The following is a 21,669-nucleotide window of genomic DNA, read 5'->3' as shown; positions in this document are numbered from 1 at the left end:
GCAAGGGACTCACGTCTGAGCTTACCCTGCCACACTTATGGTGGCTGAAAGAGGTACAAAAGGGGGTGGTGTTGGACGGAGCATCCAACCAATCAAACACTCACACCCAGTCAAAAGATCTGGGTTTAATCCATCACCGTTCTTTAGCCCACTCTGCCACCCCAGTTCAGACATGGCTATATGCAAATCAGTCTGACCCTGTGCCTCATGGGAACAGTCCAGCCCGAACTGCCAAGCCATTCCTTCCCTGGACCGGAAACAAGCTTCCGAGGACCGGTTTCTGGCATTACAGCCGTCTTCAGCCCGGCTTGCTTGAATCCAGTGGCAAAGTGAGCAAAGGACTCACGTCTGAGCATACCCTGCCACACTTATGGCGGCCGAAAGCGGTACAAAAGGGGGTGGTGATGGACGGAGCATCCGAACCAATCAAACACTCACACCCAGTCAAAAGATCTGGGTTTAATCCATCACCGTTCTTTAGCCCACTCTGCCACCCCAGTTCAGACATGGCTATATGCAAATCATTCTGACCCTGTGCCTCATGGGAACAGTCCAGCCCGAACTGCCAAGCCATGCCTTCCCTGGACCTGAAACAAGCTTCCGAGGAACGGTTTCTGGCATTACAGCCGTCTTCAGCCCGGCTTGCTTGAATCCAGTGGCAAAGTGAGCAAGGGACTCACGTCTGAGCATACCCTGCCACACTTTTGGCGGCCGAAAGCGGTACAAAAGGGGGTGGTGATGGACGGAGCATCTGAACCAATCAAACACTCACACCCAGTCAAAAGATCTGGGTTTAATCCATCACCGTTCTTTAGCCCACTCTGCCACCCCAGTTCAGACATGGCTATATGCAAATCATTCTGACCCTGTGCCTCATGGGAACAATCCATCCCGAACTGCCAAGCCATGCCTTCCCTGGACCGGAAACAAGCTTCCGAGGACCGGTTTCTGGCATTACAGCCGTCTTCAGCCCGGCTTGCTTGAATCCAGTGGCAAAGTGAGCAAGGGGCTCACGTCTGAGCATACCCTGCCACACTTATGGCGGCCGAAAGCGGTACAAAAGGGGGTGGTGATGGACGGAGCATCCGAACCAATCAAACACTCACACCCAGTCAAAAGATCTGGGTTTAATCCATCACCGTTCTTTAGCCCACTCTGCCACCCCAGTTCAGACATGGCTATATGCAAATCAGTCTGACCCTGTGCCTCATGGGAACAGTCCAGCCCGAACTGCCAAGCCATGCCTTCCCTGGACCGGAAACAAGCTTCCGAGGACCGGTTTCTGGCATTACAGCCGTCTTCAGCCCGGCTTGCTTGAATCCAGTGGCAAAGTGAGCAAGGGACTCACGTCTGAGCATACCCTGCCACACGTATGGCGGCCGAAAGCGGTACAAAAGGGGGTGGTGATGGACGGAGCATCCGAACCAATCAAACACTCACACCCAGTCAAAAGATCTGGGTTTAATCCATCACCCGTCTTTAGCCCACTCTGCCACCCCAGTTCAGACATGGCTATATGCAAATCAGTCTGACCCTGTGCCTCATGGGAACAGTCCAGCCCGAACTGCCAAGCCATGCCTTTCCTGGACTGGAAACAAGCTTCCGAGGACCGGTTTCTGGCATTACAGCCGTCTTCAGCCCGGCTTGCTTGAATCCAGTGGCAAAGTGAGCAAGGGACTCACGTCTGAGCATACCCTGCCACACTTATGGCAGTTGAAAGCGGTACAAAAGGGGGTGGTGATGGACGGAGCATCCGAACCAATCAAACACTCACACCCAGTCAAAAGATCTGGGTTTAATCCATCACCGTTCTTTAGCCCACTCTGCCACCCCAGTTCAGACATGGCTATATGCAAATCAGTCTGACCCTGTGCCTCATGGGAACAGTCCAGCCCGAACTGCCAAGCGATGCCTTCCCTGGACCGGAAACAAGCTTCCGAGGACCGGTTTCTGGCGTTACAGCCGTCTTCAGCCCGGCTTGCTTGAATCCTGTGGCAAAGTGAGCAAGGAGGTTTATGAGCGCTGAAGTAGTTATCCAGTGTGATCCAAATCTTCCTTCGTGCGGGGCGCCAAGGTGACTGCTGTAGGGTAATATTGTCTGCCCCTAGAGGTTAATCACCCAGTTCAACCAGCATGCGAAGTTGGCCTTCTTTGTATCTTTCCAGTTGTTAAGTACAACTTTAATAGCCGCTATGAGTAGGAGGTCTAAGAGGGCTCTGTCAGATTCATTTAGGTGCTCAGCTTTGATGAAGCCAAAAACTAGAAAGGGAAGTTCTTTGGGAGTTGAAATGGCGAATAATTTGTGTATGAATTCAAAAATACTCTTCCAGTAGGCAGAGACGCACTCACATTGGAGTATGAGATGGTTCAAATCCCCTTCCGCAGACTTGCAGTTCCAGCAAAAGGCATCAGGGCTGATTTTGTGTGCATAGAGGCGAGCTGGCGTCCAGAAGACTCTGTGCATGAGTCAGAATTTGGTTTGTGATAGCGTAGGGCTTATATTGTGACACATGCAAGACTTCCACGCCGCGGCCCAATCTTGTTCAGAAATATTAAAGGAGGCGAGGGAGGACCAAAACTGCGTAGTGTGTTCGATCAGACTAGATGGCTGTGGGCCTAGCAATTTATAGATCTTCGAGACTTGGTGACCTATTCTATTTAGTCTGGAGAATTATGATGGCAGCGATGGTGGAGAGGAGGACAGATTCGCTTTTGTAATGGCTGATTTTATATTCAGATAAAGGTTGCACCTACACAATCAGTATGGGTGTCTCCTGGGGCACAGAAACGTGCGAGAATTCTGCTACCACAAATTCTTCAAAATTAAATCAGAAGGACTATGCGAATGAGTCTTCAAAGTATTTCAATCATACTTCTTTTTATTTCCACGTAATCTTTTTCAATTCCATAATTGGACATATATTAAGATGACCAAAAGCAATTTAGATAAACATCATTCCATGGTTTGATTTCATAACTTTATATTCCAATGCATTTCTGCAATAAATGCCTTCATCAGGGAAATCTACAAGGGAGAAATAAATAAACATTCTAATGTTCCACCTCTAGAATTCATAATGTCAGGTATGTACTTTCACATTCGTAAATAATCAATTGAACAGTAGAAAATGCATGCACATTAGTACTATCGGTTTCCGTGCCACAATATTCTGATATATAAATTATAAACTAAATCTAATAACATAAATGAGTGATAACAAAGACATATGTTGAAATGTATTCAACCTGTACACGAAGGAAATTTAAACTAAATCAAAATGAGGCTTTGACACAGTGGCGGGTATGGTTATCTGATTCAGATTATTAACATTTCATTAGTGGAATCGTAATCGCTGATGGCGTAAAATCCCAACTCAATCATACCTGGTAACACAGAATCGCTTCCCAAACGGAGGACACGGTATAATGTTACGCGTAGCGCTTAACTCGTGAAACGATATTCAACGAAATTTCTTTGTGCTGAATTATTAAAGCCGCTCGATGTGTGCTAACGCTTACCGCTATGAATCAATGAGTCTCCAACACGCCTGGATACGTGCCGTACGTTGATCCAGTCTGCAAAGGCGAGTAACCGGCAAGGGTTCCCTTGTCGTTTGAAGTTAGCGTGTGACGCGAGAGGGGGAGTGGCTAAATACATGATACTACGATGCTCCGGGTTAATTAAAGGGGAAGTGTGGAAAAACGGGTGGTGTGTTCTCTGTGAACGAACAATAAAGTGAAAAACATTCAAAACGTTGCTGCAGCAGCGTGGTATAAACATTCTAGGAGATGAGAAGAAGATTCTCTACATGTGATCAACAACAGCGCTGAAAGGCAATGGTTATACCCTGTGCTTACTAACCATTGCCTTTCAGCGCTGTTGTTGATCACTCAGTTACTATGTCATACTTATTCTTAATTTAGTCTGTTACACTCTAGTTACCTATATTTAGTCAGCCGTGAGGATTCACATGTAGAGAATCTTCTTCTCATCTCCTAGAATGTGTATACCACGCTGCTGCAGCAACGTTTTGAATGTTTTTCACTTTATTGTTCGTTCACAGAGAACACACCACCCGTTTTTCCACACTTCCCCTTTAATTAACCCGGAGCATCGTAGTATCATGTATTTAGCCACTCCCCCTCTTGCGTCACACGCTAACTTCAAACGACAAGGGAACCCTTGCCGGTTACTCGCCTGTGCAGACTGGATCAACGTACGGCACGTATCCAGGCGTGTTGGAGACTCATTGATTCATAGCGGTAAGCGTTAGCACACATCGAGCGGCTTTAATAATACAGCACGAAGAAATTTCGTTGAATATCGTTTCACGAGTTAAGCGCTACGCGTAACATTATACCGTGTCCTCCGTTTGTGAAGCGATTCTGTGTTACCAGGTATGAGTGAGTTAGGATTTTACGCCATCAGCGATTACGATTCCACTAATGAAATGTTAATAATCTGAATCAGATAACCATACCCGTCACTGTGTTAAAGCCTCATTTTGATTTAGTTTAAATTTCCTTCGTGTACAGGTTGAATACATTTCAACATATGTCTTTGTTATCACTCATTTATGTTATTAGGTTTAATTTATAATTTATATATCAGAATACTGTGGCACGGAAACCGATAGTACTAATGTGCATGCATTTTCTACTGTTCAATTGTATATTTACGAATGTGAAAGTACATACCTGACATTATGAATTCTAGAGGTAGAACATTAGAATGTTTATTTATTTCTCCCTTGTTGATTTCCCTGATGAAGGCATTTATTGCCAAAATGCATTGGAATATAAAGTTATGAAATCAAACCATGGAATGATGTTTATCTAAATTGCTTTTGATCATCTTAATATATGTCCAATTATGGAATTGAAAATGATTACGTGGAAATAAAAAGAAGTATGATTGAAATACTTTGAAGACTCATTCACATAGTCCTTCTGATTTAATTTTGAAGAATTTGTGGTAGCAGAATTCTCGCACGTTTCTGTGCCCCAGGAGACACCCATACTGATTGTGTAGGTGCAACCTTTATCTATTTAAGTACATACTCCAGTGCAGGGAGTACACCTGTGGAGCACGAATACATTTACACTAAAAGTTCCCTACAGACACGTAGTGCGCAGTCATAACATAGAACGATTTTATATTCAGAAAGGTGTAGAAGTCGGAGGGTTTCATCCCGAATTTCGATTGAACTTCTGAAAAAGGAAGGGAGTACGCACCTTTATAAAGTTGGTGCGGAAAGTGGATGCCTTTCTCAATCCAGGAGTGGTTGTGCAGTGGTTTGCCTTTATAGGTAATCCTAGGGTTATTCCAAATTGGTTCCCATCTAGACCGACGTTCTGACGCGTTCAGCAGTTTGTCAATTTTAAATAAGGCCAACTTAGTGTTAATAAATATGGATTTAGAGCACGAGATTTGATTCGTTTTTATTGACAGTGCTGAGAGTGGAGGGATATCCCCCAGGAGGGCCCTTTCTATATCTAGCCACACAGGTGAGTACCCGTCGGGGGGGGGACAGCCAATATGAGCCTTGTTTGGCTAAGAAGGCTGTTTGATATATTTTACAGTCCGTAAGGTTGACACCGCCAAGTGACTTGTCCAACCTTAGTTTCCGTAAACTGATCCTTGCTCTTTTACCTTTCCAAATGAAATTTGAGAGCATCTTATCAAGTTTGTAATGGAACTCGTGGGATAGCGTTAGGGGTAGCATAGATATTAAATATTTGATCAGAGGCACAGTCATCATTTCAATGGATTCGATTCTACCCCACCATGTGATAAAACGGGGTGACCAACCATCTAGTTGTTTTTTGTTTTTCTCAAGGGTCGCGTTTTCGTTCTGTTGGAGGGTCTCAAGTGTGGAGCTACCAAATTCTATACCTAGGTACTTGATGAAGCTACTCTGCCAGCAGAGTCCGGATGTGCCTAACACCTCTCTGTTGGTAAAGATGTTCATAGGTTTTACTTCGGATGTATCCCTGTTTAGCTTGTAGCCTGAATGTGAGGAGTAAGTTTCAATAGATGACATCAGTGCCTCAATAGAGATATCTGGTTGTTCTGTGACTATCAAGATATCATCTGCATAGGCCGCAAGTTTCATATTTGTGGCGCCGAAAGATATGCCAGTAATGTTTTGATTTTGTTTAATCTCCCGAAGGAGTGGTTCCAGAGCCAGTAGGAAAAGTGCAGGCGAAAGTGGGCGGCCCTGTCTAGTCCCCTGCTCTAATTGAAAGGGTTCAGATAGGGAACTATTAATGGCGATTCTTGCGGATGGACAGGAGTATAAGGCCATGACCATGTTAATGTACTCATCCCCTAAGTTAAATATTTGCATGCATTGACGCAGAAAAGGCCACGACACTCTATCAAACGCCTTCTCTGCGTCAAGAGTGATTGCCACCGCGGGTGAGTCTGAGATTTTGGAGTTCTCTAATACGTGACATAAGAGTCTTGTGTTGTCGTTGGATAGACGGTTCTTTAGGAAACCCACCTGGCAGCTACTGATCAAAGTTGGCAAGATACAATTTAGTCTGTCAGCTAATATTTTCGCATACATTTTACAATCCAGGTTTATGAATGAGATAGGCCTATAATTTTTCGTTAGTAACAGGTCCTTCCCTTCTTTGGGTATAACTATGATGGTTGCTTCACTCATCGTGGGGGTGACTCTACCTTTCGAAAGGAAGGATTGGAACAGGTTTAGAAGGACGGGGTTGAGGGAGGTTTCAAATGCCTTATAAAAATTAGCTGTAAATCTGTCCGGTCCTGGTGCCTTATTATTTTTCAGTGATTTGACCGCGGTTGAGATTTCTTTGATTGTGATAAAAGTGTACATTTTTAATATATAAATTCACAAATGGTATTTCTTATCCAAAAGTTCAGACGCACAACATACAGGGAATCATAAGCACATTATCAATAAACATTATATTCTAATATAAGAAAGCAAAACTCTTAAAAATCATTCCAATAGTTCTAAGGATAAAAATTACATTAAAAGGGAAAAAGAAACAAATTATGATAATCTATTACTCCGGACTTAGTGACATCTTCAAAATTAAATATCAAGTATACCTCCCGAAACTTTTAAAGGTTTAAAAGTTCTAATTTTGTTGATGGAGACCTGCGTGTGCTTCGAAATATACAAAGCAAAACGAATTTCGTTCAGCACACACAGGTCCCCATGAACAAAATCAGCCCCCAGCTCGGCAGCATGCCAAAACTCCCGGTAGCCAGTCCGGCCCTGAAAAAGTATCCGTTTTTTTGGAAAGGTTCATGAAGGTTTGTCAAACTGTGCCAACGTAATTAGCAAAACAAAAAAGGCATTTCCTATGGAAAAGCTACCCGTGGCGACTGCCTCAGGTAATCTATTATGTATATTGTTCACATTATTGCTCTTGGAGTGCTGTGAGCGATGCATGCTTGCTTTAGAACTACTACTGCTATATAATAGAGCAGCCTACTTTTCACACTCCCCTGCGCCAAGATGCCATGGCAATCGAGAGTTTTATAAACCTATTTTATCTTATCTTTTTACCTTCATCTTATTGTATACATAAATTCTAGTACCGGAACATCTGCCATAGACCCATTACCAGCTTTCAGGCTTACCACATAAGATCAATTCACATCAATTGAATCTAAATAGAACTCATCTATACAGTCAGAGGTTATACTGAAAATCTGGCATGGATTCCACCCTCCTGGACATATTTTGGATGCCAGGCTGTTACAACAAACAGTGGGGTCGGCACTGCAGAGATTTGAACTTATTGTCTTTTGTTTATTCAGAAAGGACCAAATTCCCTAAGACTGGCTGTCGAGATATGTCATGTTTGCAAACATCTCATTGTTTTTGCCAGGATTTGCACTTGAGCAAACCTGAAAATATTGAGAGCAATTTGAAGATGCACGGAGCGTATCTTTGCAAATTCCATTTGCTCTTGAACATGTCAAAGAGGATCCAGACGTCTTCGGATTTTCTATGGTGCAAAATGCATGCCTTAGATGGCTGGTCTAAACCCGCACTGCTCAATAGTACGTGCAAATTTGCTCTTGTGAGACGCATTAAGCCACTGAGTTATTTTTCTGGTTTTCCATGTTATGCTATATGAAGTCTTAACACAGTGATTGCAAATAATCATAAACACATCCAATATTGATGGGCATCCATGCCAACTTTTCACAATTTGAATTTAAATTTGAATTTTAAAATATTTGTAAAGCGCTCTTATACCGAAACCGGTTCCATGGCGCAACATCAACATTTGATACATTTATAAACAATCTAAATAATGTAAACAATAGTGATCATAAAACCCAGAACAGGCCGGTATTGGGACCGTGGTTTAGACACATATAGCAGAATGACTTACATTAAAATAAAATATTGCGGAATCCCCAGGAAACACCAAGCGTGTACTTCGACTGGATGTCACCTATTTGTTCATATGTTCAGTCCAATAACATGAATATGCAAATGAGTGCGCGCTCCCAGCAAGCCATAGCAGAGCTTTCCCTTGGCACTGTATGCCAGGATACATTTAGAATCCATGCCCACGCTTGGTACCGTGCAATTACACCCCCTCCTAAGCCGGAGAAGGCATAATTATTCTCACGAAGCGCAGTACCTGCCAGTCAAACTTCCTGGAGCAGGAGCTGAGCTTGCGTCAGCGTGCGTGTGGGGAAGGAGGAAGAGGATGGGAGGAAGGGAGGGGGATTTAACTAGAGCATTGGTACAAGTAAACATTTCCCCAGGGGCCAAAAGGTATGGTCTGTGGCATGCCCGAGAGTCGGGTGCCTTAAGGCGGAAGTGAAACATGTACATGGTGCGGACAACACGCAAAGCCTTCACGTGGCTTCTGTCTGCCGCTCATACTCTAACCTCATGTGGCAAGAAATAAAGACAAGGAATTCGCTTTTGAAGTAAAACGTGAGAAGGAAAGCAATACTCCTTTTGAGGGTGGATTGCACAGTGTGAAACCAGACGACCTGGGATCAATCCCAGGTTCTCCACTTGGCCAAGCTGTGTGATTCTAGGCAAATGTTTTATTTCACTGAGCCTCCTTTTCCTTCATTACCACATATGAGAGCACCTTCAAAGGCATGACTTCAGGATGTGTCTGTACAAAACCTTCTCTTGTCTTTGGTTTCTTGAATGGTAATGTTGTTCCAATAATAATAACTACCTAGGCCACACAGAGGGTGCGCTTGACAAATGTCTTTCATTTTGGTTCACTTCTGGCATTGTTGTCCAGAAAGGGAGGCATGAATGATTCTAAGTTCATGTTTGAAAATCAGCCCTTCTAATAAATGGCTCTCAGTGCTGCGATTTAATCTGCTGTACTATGGTGTTTAAGGTGTTACTAGCAATAAGATGTGCAGGCCATCGTCTTTGCATCTTTTGCTCGCCTATTTTATAGCTTTCTGAATGTTTGTGCTCTATCAAGTAAGCAGCAGCTTAGTGCTGCAGCTCAGGAGGGGGGCTTATCAAACGTTTAAGAGGGCCACCTGCAGCCCCTGGGCCCTACTTTGAGTAATCCCAGAACAAGAGTCTAAGCAGTACTTAATTTGTAATAGAAAGAGTGCTGGTGCCCAAAGCTCTGCTCAGAATTCCGAGGCCTGCTCTAATACGTCAACCCACCAAATACCAAGGCTGTGTAGTCTTCAAACCATCTCACACCTCTCTAATCCACTGTCAGGCACCCCATTCCCTTTATCTTACTCTTGCAAGTTTCTGCTTTCTCTATTTGGGAGGGTTTTCCATTTTCTCTTTCTTCTTCTTTCCTGTTTGTGTGGTTTTCTCTCTCTCTTGCTCCTGGGAATGTCCGAACAGGACAAATAAGTGCCGGTCCTCAAAAATGAGTGCTGTTGGCCCCCACGGACAACCACCAGCTCGGATAAAACACTGAGTCCAAGGGGCTGAAATACAGTTAAAGGGTTGTGTTCTTTGTCGCAAATGGGTACCCTTTCCGCCAAACTGATGGTCTTCCCACCCAATTATGGGTTGAGAAGACTGCCACCTTTTCATCAATGGAGCCCCCGTTGGCTTTGTCCACAGAAAGCTTCCTCTGGAGGCCCAAAGTAGTAGAGGCTATCGGAGGAAGGACATTACACTGCTTGCCCTATTTAGGATGGACGCTGTGATGTCCTTTTTTTCTGTCTATCACCAGACAGACAGAAAAAAAGGATTCCCCACACCCAAGCAAAAACTCCCTGAGGTGTGGGATCATTAGGTTTTTATTTTTAATAACAAATGAAATGTTGACAGATGAAAACTCTGTTAACGTTTGGAGTACGCATTTGAAAAGTGATGGCGGACATCCCAAAAACATGTTGTACCTTGACAGGAACCGCCATGACATTAGTTCATCTCAAGGTCCAGATATCACCACTGATCCAGCAGTGATCTCTAAATTTGGCAGACAGTAGTCTGTCAGGGTGGCAGATTTAATGTCCTCTGCCATCCTGACGGACAGAGCACCATCGGCTAAACTCCAGATCAGGCCGCAAGATCTCAAAATGTGCCTGGTGCAAACATTTCTTGCATTAAAAACCTGAGGTACAGAGGGCTTCCTCTCTCTGTACGTTGCAAGATTGCCCCTACTTCAACATGAGGAAAATCCCAGATCTCTAAAAATACAGTAAAGCCTGGAATTTGGCCACTAGCTCTTCTGCCCTTAAAGAATCTTACAACTCAAGGGATTTTCAGCATTCTGCATTTGTTCTGAAAATGCTTGTACATGTTTCCATCTCTCTCTTTGGCCAACATGCCTCCTGTATGTATAACACATGATATTTATCTCTCTTGGAAAATACATGATATTTATCTCTCTTCTTGCCTGTCTAATCCATCCATCCGAATATCTCTCCTTCTATCAAGCCTACAGACCTATATAATGCACAATGGCTAACTATATATTTTATCGTTTTTTAAAAAACGAGACTCGATAATAAATGATAAGGCGATATTTGCAAATACCACCAGAACCCCAGGATGGCATTATTGGACCATAATACACTTTATCAGTGCACACACTTAAAGACTAAACCATGCATGCTCTGTGGCATTTCAAGGGGTAGCACGGTGCGGGGATGTATTAACTGTGCAGTAGAATGTGAGTGACAGGGGCAATTCAAACTGGAGTCCCTTATGTAGCTTGTCAGGCTTGACTGCATCACCTGCTTATACGGGTCCATTAGAAACCCTAAGGGGAATTCTACTGGTTGGATTAAAAATGACAAATCAAACCATATGACTTCTTTAGGAACAAATACCCAGTTCCAAGATGCTGCTGGAATAAACGGAATGAACCCCATGGCGGTTAATTTTATGTCCTCAAATGCTTATTCGGAATGGAATTCCATGGTGGGGATCCAGCTGTAGACCTTTGGTGAAATCAAGGAATTACATTCTCACAAGACTGCTCTGCCCTTGGAGTTTCTGACACTCCGGAGTGTGGAGTAAATAAGATTTTTCTATAGGCCAACCCGGCCCAGCTCAGGGGCTCTTTCATTTCACTGACCCACGATAGTCCACCCAGCCTGTCTTCCGCTGCTGCATAGGATCCATGCCCTTCCACTGCGCCAACTCACTTTTCGAACAGTCTGGCTCTTCACCTCCTTTTCGCAAGGTGCTCCAGTGGTGCCCGTTGCTTTAATTAATCTGACCAAGCCATACTCCAGGCCACTTCTGCCCTAGTGCCGCAAAGCAGCCAGGCAGTTTCATTTCGATGGGTCATTTATAGGGTAGTCAACCTCTCCCTGGGCTGCATACTATCAGGCTCTTTCATTTTGCTGACTCATCAATAGAATAGTCACCACCACGGGCTGCATAAGACCCAGACTGTTTCACTTTGATGACTCATCTATCAGGAGCCAGGTACAGCATAGAGGCCAGGCTCTTTCAGTTCTATGACTCAGTTATGGACCAGCCTTCCTCTGCCTGGGGCTGCCTTAGATATAAGGAACTTTCATTTCGATGAGTCATCTAAAGTGTAGTCCAACCATCACCCAGATGCCGCATAGGAGCCAGGCTATATTATTTTGCTGATTCATCAATAGGGTAGTTCAGCATTCCACAGGGGCTGCATAAGAGACACTCTCATTCTCTTTGTTGACTCATCTGTTGGGTGGTATATCTATCCTTAGGACTACATAGGAGCATTTCAATGAATATGTTGACCAGTCTACCTCTGTCCAGGTGCTGCCTTAGGTATTAGGCTCTTACATTTCGCTGACTCATCTCTTCTTTCTCCCCAGAGGTGCCATATGAGCGTGAAGCCTTGAGGCAGCGGCTCCTGCAAAACATCATCCAAATGGAGCATGGAAAGGATATTGAGGTCCCCAAAGTGGAGAGCAAACATGCCCGCCGGAGGGCTGTCGTGACCGAGTAGAACCATGAGGACACGACCAGAAAGTGCTGAACACTTAATAAAAATTATATATTTTTAACTGTCAATGCCTGGTTTTTTTCTCAAGTTGTAATGATAGTTTTTATTTTCAGTCGGGGACAATTCAATAAATACACTGGGGAGGGAAGCTTCCAAGCCTCATAACTCCTTGTGATTAATGAGTGGTTCTTTGCCGACCGGCAAAACCCTGCATACAGGGTAGATAGAGAGGCGATGGGTCGAGGGCGAGGAGTGACAGAGACATACCACAGCATACAGTGACGGTGGTCAGGATTTGGAGGGCTGCCACAAGATTCCTGGGCTGGACCGCGAGAATGGCACAGTCATTTTTTGTCTGAAGTGGTGGGAGTCAAGGGATTTATGAAGTGGGAACTGCTGGGCATAGAACACTTGGGTGATATCTGGGTCTGGTGGCTCAGTGGACTAATGCATCTACTTCAGGGGCCCGTGTCTGACCTCATGGTCACAGGTTCAAATCCTGATAGGTCCACTTGGCCTTTCATCCATCTGAGGACGATAAAATGAGTATCATTGAGTTGGGTAACAACAAACATCTGTTATTCAGCACCAAGATACCCGTAGTGGTGAACGTGCGCTTTACAAATACACATGTTATGTTATGTCTGGAGGGACTAAGCCATTATCCGATTTGAAGACTGATAGAGCGCGCAGGTCACCCGACTATAAATTTTACCATATGCACATTTGGGGCCCATAAATTAAATTCACCATATTTAATAATCGGGTAACCTTACACTCTACTATCAGTAACCCAGTTCCTTCCTATTTATTTCCACTGTACCCGACTTACCAATCCACTGTTACGGGTACCTATGATCACAATGGATCAGGGAGCTAGCTGTAAAAGAAAGGCAGACACAAAATACAAAATACCATTTACTATTTTTGTATTTATGTAATAACCACAGACTCAGGAAGTTTTAAAACCTTTATCTAGTTTTCATCAGATTCAGAAAGCATAAGGTTCACAGCAAGTAAACTGTCAATAACTAAGATTATAAAGAGTACATATCCATATAGGAAGTAAATAAGACCACCCATTTAGGACTCTAAAGGGAAGGTAAAGACAGGGAACATACTAACAAGAATTTTCAGAATCCATATTTGATATGGAGTGTCTAAAGGACGGGGAAAACATGGAACATACTAGAATGTCACAGTGGAGTATTACCCCTTGAAGAGGGTAGGAAAATAGAACTTTAATTTGTACTACGGAAATTTTGAGATACCATGTAACTATAGGAAAGGTAAGAATGGAACACACTAATAAGTCGGTATAATCACTTTAAATCGACTAAAGGATGGGTAAAGAAAAGGAACATCTATATTTCATGAACAGTATATCAGGAGTTTCATAAAGGATGGGAAAAAATGGAACATGCTAGTATAACAACTACAATATAGGACTTTATCATTTGTCAGCAAAAGAGGGTAAGGAAAAAGGAATAAAGGGCAAGTACGATTTTATTCAAAGCAAGGAAAATAGAGAATGCAAATCGGGTTCCCTCAGATTTATATTTACCTAGAACGGTGTGGAGACCAACCCTGGCCACGGGTCAGTTAAGGACAGGAGAAACCCAAGGAAAAGACAGTCGCCGGTAGGCCAGCAGGTGCAGAATGGACACCCAGGATAGGACAGGAAAACCAGATTAGGTTCGGGACAGGACCACCAAGGAAAGACCAGCACCCGCAGTTCGGTAGCAACGCCTGTGCTACACCCTCTCTGCAGCTATCTGTCAAACCCCGATTGGGTTTATCGAATTCCCAGCAAAGTGCTCCGCCAACACTTAAGGTTTCCTAACCCCCGATTGGGTCTCTGGAAATTACGGACAGAGTGCTCCGCAGCTCTCTGTATCAGTCACCTATTGAGTGCGTTGGGTCAGTGACAGGTCAGCTATTCGGACAAGTCGGACAATTTCTCTAGCTAAACCTAGGCTAGTTATACTGTTTTCGGGTCAGTGTACCACCCCCCAAATGTTGCAAGTGTAAGAATTCCCAATTTCGATTGGTCCAAATAAAGGACAGGTCAACACACCAACCAGGATTTGACTTTCTTAAGCTCAATATTAGCATTTCAGGGACCTCCCATTGGATTTGGGGTTCCCATGACATGGGTCTCCACCTAACAATGGCATACACAGATTTTTATTACAATTGTTTCAAATGCAGTACATTTCGTCTCCGTTTGCTGGGCTACAGGTTGATTCCCAGGAGCATCTTCACTGTGGCTGCCAGCTGGCTGAGTTCCACTGGTACAAGGTTTTTCTTCCCTCTGCCAGGGTGACATGCGCAGTAGGGACTTCAAGATGGAATACTAAGCGCCTCCCAGGCCCAAAAGACTCGCCACATGAAAAGTAAAGGAAAACAATTTAGAACATAGAAATAAATGAATACACTGTATACCAGGAATCCCTATATAACTCCCCTTACTTTATACTAACTATAGCATTTAAGATTAGTGCAAAACGAACAGCATTGCATAAGCTGCAGGGCAAGCATCGGCATGTGAGAACACAAAGCGGCCATTTTATAGCTAGTGCGCAAGTGCAGAGATTTCCCCCCGAGAACTGCGAGTACGTCACGTCACGTGAGTGTGACCAACGCATGCGCAGAAGAAATTCCCGCTAAGCAGCGGCCATTTTAGAGGCAAGTGTTTTAGGATAAGTAAACACATAGGCAAGCGTCACTGGGACACCCCGTGTAATGTAAAATGTGCAATATTAGTAACACGAATATGTTGATTACATTTTATTAAAGTTATTTGAGGTTCTTGATCCAAGCAAGTCGCTGTACGTGCGATTCCTTGCTCCATCAATCCTCTTTGATGATATTTTATATCATCACAAATTCATAGAACCAACTTTTCAAATTTTTCCCAGTTCAATCTCTTCAAACATTCTGTTCAGCTTTTCTTTAGTCTCTTTATTAGGGTGAGAATTTTTCACCCTTTTATAAATCTGATTATTCAGTTCCTCTAATTCAAGTTCATCCACATTCCTCTTCACTCCTCCCTTGTTCACTGTGTACTTCTTTTGGTGCTTTCGACATTTACAACAGATGAATATGATGAATACTACTAAACCTATTCCCGCAATTGGCATCAGTATTTTAATCAAAAAACTTTTACCTAGGTTAGCAAACCAATGACCTACGGCGGAGAGACCATCAGTAAGTCTCTTCCAGGCACTGTCAACCTCAAGTGGTTTAAGCTCTTTTCCCAAACTTGTAATGTTCCTCACATACCCTTTGATCTGTACACTTTTGTCAGGTATGTAAATGCAACAATGTTGCGCTTTCAACATTCTGCAGACTCCGCCCTCTTTCACCAATAATGTATCAAGAGCAAGTCTATTCTGTAAAACCATTGATCTGACCGCAACCATTTCGGTATTGACCATCAGGAAACCTCCAGCAGTGTCAGTAGATAACCGATCCACTACTGTTGACAATTTGCTAATTCTGTGTGTATTCAGAACCACTCCCACTGTAGGTATCAGTGCACTAAAAATATCTCCTACAATTTCACCAGCACTTTCTCTTTTAGTGCGTACTAATTCATTAGTCTTTTCAGTGCTTCCAGTGATTCTCCCCACATGGTATATCTTTGGGAAGACAATACCAAAATAACAGCTTCTGTACCAATGGTCGGGCAATTTGAAATAAGCCTTATTCCCACATATAAAGTAAATTCCCGGAAACACAGGCTCTGACCCATCTTTGAAACCCCAACCTCCAATTACCTTGTAATTATGTTCGCATTCACTGGAACTAATGAAAATATTGTTATAATAACTAGTTTTCTCTCTTTTAAGACAAAGTTTCCCTTTCTTTTCGAAATCCAGCAACATCGCAGTGTTAGCTCCGCCATTTGAGGTGCTCCCTATACTCTCTGCCCATTTGGGAACTTTCTGTTCTTGACTTTGGCTTTCTTTTGGAAACTTTCTCTTCTCTTTTCTACCATATCCAGAAATTCCTTTTCTTTTTCATGTAAAGAACAGGTCAAGTTATTTTTGTGTGCGTCATCTACATTTATTTTTCCTACAGTTAGAAAATAATCACTCATGTATTTAGCTACGTCTCTAGTTGTATGTACAGGGTTCAGGTTTCTTCGAATAGGAAGTTCAGAAAATGTCACATCAGAATTTGAATAATAGTACTGTAAAGGTACTCTTTTATAAAATAAACTAGTTAGTATACTACAGGAAATTCCATAGGTTAAGGGCAAATGGTGGTAAGTCACACCTTCAGCTACTGAAGTGGGTAGCTTCATGCAGACATAACAATCGTCTATTTCCATAGTTTCTACATAATGTGCTAATAGGTTTGCGAATACATTTAAATGAGTTTTGTTCTTTATTTTGTTAACGTGTAATCCTCCCTCATCTGGTGCTTCTAAATCTATGCTTGTTTGTTTCAGGCTAAGCGGTTTGTCCAATGCGTCTACTCTCCGTGGTGTAATTCTAGTGTGTGATTCTACAGTGTCATCAGGTAGGTTATTATTTGGGTACAGACTTGGGTTTTTACTCATCATCGAAGGAATAGTTATGGTTAGTCCTATCCAAAGTATTAGTACTATCGCTATACTACATAAACATACTTGGCAGCATGTTTTACAACAACTTCGTCCCGGTCTCCCATCCTCAGAAGAATCAGACATTTTGGATCCAAAGAAGCTTCAACCCCTCTTTGTAACTCTGTACAGCTTGCTTACTCGAGTAACTTTTCAGGTTGCTTCTGCTTCTTCTTCAGTCTGTTCGGCAATCAATTCTTCATCACTTTCATTACTTTCGTCACTTACTTCCAAATTCTCAAACTCTTCCAATACAAAGTAAGTCCATTCAGGGCTCGAGTACTTGTTATTCAGTTTCTTGATTCGAGCACTTCTTCTCTTTGGCTTTGTCACTACTGGGTCAGTTTGACTCGAGACCTCATTTATCTGTTCAGGCTCCTCGGTTATCGTCTTCAGACGCAATCTCAGCCTTTTCACAAATCTAGGTACTGAGTCACCCTTTTTGAGTTTTTTAACTGGCACTGTGTCTTGGCCTTCTTCAAACACCCTTTTGTTTTTATTCAGTTGTGGCACATTGGGATCAAGTTCGTCTTCAGTATTGCTCCCTAACTGACTAGGTCCAGGTCTTTCATCTGTTTCTTCTGCCTGGTCCCTAAACTGGCCTTGTTCAGGTATATACTGATTTTGGCTTTGATCTGTTTCGATCTCTTCTTCCTGAACACAATTGTCTAATCCTTCCTGTTCCTGTTCAAGCTCTTCGAGCTCTTCATTTTCTTCCGCTTGAACTTTCGCCCTAATTTCTATCTGTCCCTCTTCTGGTGCAGGTGTCCTTGGAGGAGTGTCTATTACCTGCTCTCTCCCTATCTGGTCCTCCTCAGAATCAGATTTAACGTGGATTTCGAAAACCTGAGTAGCTTCTTCTTCACCTGTCTCGTCCTCACTATCCCACTGTCTATCTAGCTGAGTCTGACTTCTGGTTCGTATAGGGTTGATTGTCAGATCGATTATCGGGACCCAATCTTCTTGACTGGAGCTCAGTTGTTCTTCTTCAGCTACTTCAGGACCGATATCTTGGGATCCTTCAGCTGCGCAACCTTCAGCCTCAGTTTTGTCAGGTTCAGTCACTTTCTTCGTGTGGCTGGCATGGATCCAGCGAGGTACTCCTGCACACTTTACAGCTGTGGTGGTTACCAGGATCACCTGTCGTGGCTTTCCCCACCTGGGTTTAAGGCAACTCTTCCGGGTGTGCTTCTTTATTACGACCCAGTCACCTGGATTCAGGTCATGTGTTGGAGTCGTTGGCCTGGCGACGTCTTTTCCCCCAACCTGGCGAGAGATCGAACGTACTTGGTCAGCCAGCTCTTTACAGTATTCTAGTACCAAATCTTCAGATATGCTTATTATTTTGTATCCTGGCACCCATGCTTGCCGCATTGCTCTTCCCATCAGGATTTCATGTGGACTCAAGCCCGTGTTCCGATCTGGAATACTTCTGAGTCCCATTAACACAAGAGGCAGAGCATCTGGCCATTCCAGCTGAGTGTATTCACACATCTTTCCCAATATTGATTTGATTGTGCCATTTATCTGTTCTACCACTCCAGAAGCCTCTGGGCGATATGCACAGTGCAGTTTTTGCGTGATTTTGAATGCTTCACAGATTTGCTTTATTATTTCATTCTGGAAATGACTTCCTCTGTCAGATTCAATTAAGACTGGGAAACTGTAACGAGGTATAAGTTCCCTAAGTAATAATTTGGCTACTGTGATGCTGTCATTTCTACGTGCAGGGAATGCTTCCACCCATTTTGAAAACAGGCAGACAATGACAAGTAGGTATTTCATTCCTCGACAAGGGGGCAACTGAATGAAGTCAAGTTGTAATCTAATAAAAGGGCCTTCTGCCTTTCCAATTTTCCCTGGTAACACTATAGTTTTCTTTCCAGGGTTAAATTGCTGACAGGTCAAACACCTCTGGCAGAGTGCCTCTGCTACGCTTCTGAATTTCGAATTGAACCATATTTGGCGGAACATGCGAATCATCGCATCTCTGCCTACATGTGTGTCTCCATGTATTAACCTCGCCATAGGAGCAAGCATACAGTCTGGCAACACAGGCGTATCATCAATGTAAACAATGACACCATCTGCACCTCTCCTTCGACAACCGAAGTTTCTCCATCTTTGTTTTTCCTGTGGCTCTGCTGCTTCCTGCAAGTCTCTCACTTCCTCCCATGTATTCACTCCCTCTAGCATCAAAAGTTGGCAGCTGTTTCCGTTTCCCCCAACCTTTATATTAATTGAAATTCGGTATTTTGCACAATGTTGGGCTAATTGGTCAGCATATCGATTACCTGCTGTCACTTTGTCATCACCAGATTTGTGAGCAGCACACTTGACCACAGCCAATTCTTTTGGTAACTGGATTGATTCCAGTAAATCTTGCACGTATTTTCCATTTCTGATAGGGGTGCCTGAAGAGGTCAGGAACTCCCTTTGTAGCCACAACTGGCCAAAGTCATGCACAACCCCATAACCATACTGGCTATCAGTGTATATGGTTATTTTCAAATTCCTCCCAAATTTACAAGCTTTTGTCAATGCAACCAATTCAGCTATTTGTGCAGACTTGACTCCATATAAATAGGATGCTTCCACTGGACGCTCTAGTGTGCACACGGAGTAGGCAGCGCTTAGGCCACCTTCCTCAAGTCTCAGGCACGATCCATCTACGAACAACTCATAATCTTCACTAAACAGGGGGTTCTCTTTTATGTCTGGGCGTGGTTTAGTACTGAACTCAGTCAAATCAATGCAATCATGTGCAAATTCTTCCCTCACCTCTGCTGCGAATGAGCTAGGTAGTAAGGTAGCTGGATTCAAAATGTTACATCATTCAAGGGTCAAGTTTCCTGCACCTACAAGGATTCTTTCATACTTAGTCAGCCGACTAGGTGTGAGATACTGGGTTTTTGTTCTTGTCAGTAAAATTACAACAGAATGTGGAACATACACAGTTGCCGGATGTCCCATAACAATGGACTCACTCTGTGCAAGACTCATGCATGTTGCAGCTACAGCTTTCAAACATCCAGGTAATCCAGCTGCTACTGGGTCCAATGTGGAAGAAAACTATGCCACAGGACGTCGAGTCAAACCATGAATTTGAGTTAGGACTGAAAGTGCACAATTATCTTGTGTGTCACAGAACTGTGCAAAATCCTTTGAATAGTCAGGCATTCCTAATGCAGGAGCAGTACACAGACATTCTCGTAGTTTTGTAAAAGCTGTCATGCTTTCGTCATCCCATTCCACAGGGTAATTTGCTCCTTTCTTTGTCATTTTTATCAATGGTTTTGCTAGGTCTGCAAATCCCACAATCCACTGCCTACAGTACCCTACAACTCCAAGGAATATTCTAATTTCCTTCTGAGTATTTGGCAATTCCATGTTTCGAATTATCCTAATTCTTTCTGTGGTGACTTTCCTGATACCTCTTTCTATCTGGTGCCCCAGATATTTTACTGACGTGGTACAGAATTGCAGCTTTTCTGGTGATACTTTATGCCCTCCTTCTCCTAAATGGTTCAGCAAGGCAATTGTGTCAGTCACACAGTCTTTTCGACTCTTAGATGCCACCAAGAGGTCGTCTATATATTGCACCAACACTGATTTTCCGGGCAATATTAGAGTTTCAAGGCACTTTTTCAGAATCTGATAAAAAATTGAGGGGCTTTCTGTGTACCCCTGAGGGACACGATTCCAGACGTAGACGTGACTGTCGAACTCAAATGAGAAAAGAAATTTGCTGTCTGGATGCAATGGAATTGAAAAGAATGCATGACATAAGTCAATGACGGTAAACCATCCTGCATTCCATGAAATTTGGTATAGAATCACTGCAGGGTTTGGCACGACAGGACAACAAGGAACCACAATTTTGTTAACCATGTGCAGGTCCTGTACTACCCTGTACTTACCACTAGGTGTCTTGATTCCAATTATGGGCGAATTACATGGGCTGCTCATCACTTCTTAATTTCAAATGTGTTTTATTGCTTTTGAGAGCAAAAAGAGGCATCGTGCTACAATGCAAATATATCAGGTAAACATAGCGAGCGAGACAGACAAGCATGTCTTCTCTGTAAATTGCATAGAAGGTGAGATAAATATACCAAAGTAGCGGCTTGATACCAAGAAGGCAAATGATAGGCAGTGTAAGAGAACAAAACTGGAATAACAAGACCCCAACGTCCCCCCCTCCCCATCCCTTCCCTCCTCCCCCCTCCCAAGCTCATCACTTCTTGTTGATTTTTGCTTCTAACAATCTTTTTATTTCAATAGCAACTCCTGCTTTTACTTCTGCACTAATTTTGTACTGTTTAATATTTGGGTATACTGCATTTTCTTTTATGGCTATTTTAATTGGGTCATCATTTTCCATTAATCCTACATCTTTTCCAGTAAAATCCCAAACTTCTGGTTTCACTCTTTCTTGGAGCTCTTCAGGTAAGTCTTGTATTGTCAGTCTTTTAATTTCTGAATCGGGTCTTGCTAACATTAATTTGTATATTTCGTCTTCGTCTGGGGTCTGAATTTCAACGCCATTTGGTGTGCAAAAGATAGTACAGTTCATTTTGCACAACAAATCTCGTCCTAGCAGATTTACAGGACTGGAATCACACACAACAAATCTATGCATTTCTTTG

General features: G+C 43.1%; 1 protein-coding gene across 1 annotated transcript in view; it reads left to right on the top strand.

Annotated features, from left to right (window-relative positions):
- Window positions 1–12,422, top strand: part of CCDC63 (coiled-coil domain containing 63) — a 216,431-nt gene extending 204,009 nt beyond the window's left edge. The window contains exon 11 of the mRNA XM_078666129.1: window positions 12,278–12,422. Within this exon, the coding sequence (XP_078522255.1) occupies window positions 12,278–12,411 (134 nt within the window). The 3' untranslated portion in view covers window positions 12,412–12,422. The remainder of the gene's footprint in view (window positions 1–12,277) is intronic.
- The last annotated feature ends 9,247 nt before the right edge of the window (window positions 12,423–21,669 follow it).

Source organism: Lissotriton helveticus, chromosome 11, assembly GCF_964261635.1.
Source record: "Lissotriton helveticus chromosome 11, aLisHel1.1, whole genome shotgun sequence".
Taxonomy (NCBI): domain Eukaryota; kingdom Metazoa; phylum Chordata; class Amphibia; order Caudata; family Salamandridae; genus Lissotriton; species Lissotriton helveticus.
Note: the sequence above shows the minus strand (reverse complement) of the source record. Positions and strands in the feature narration are given on the sequence as shown.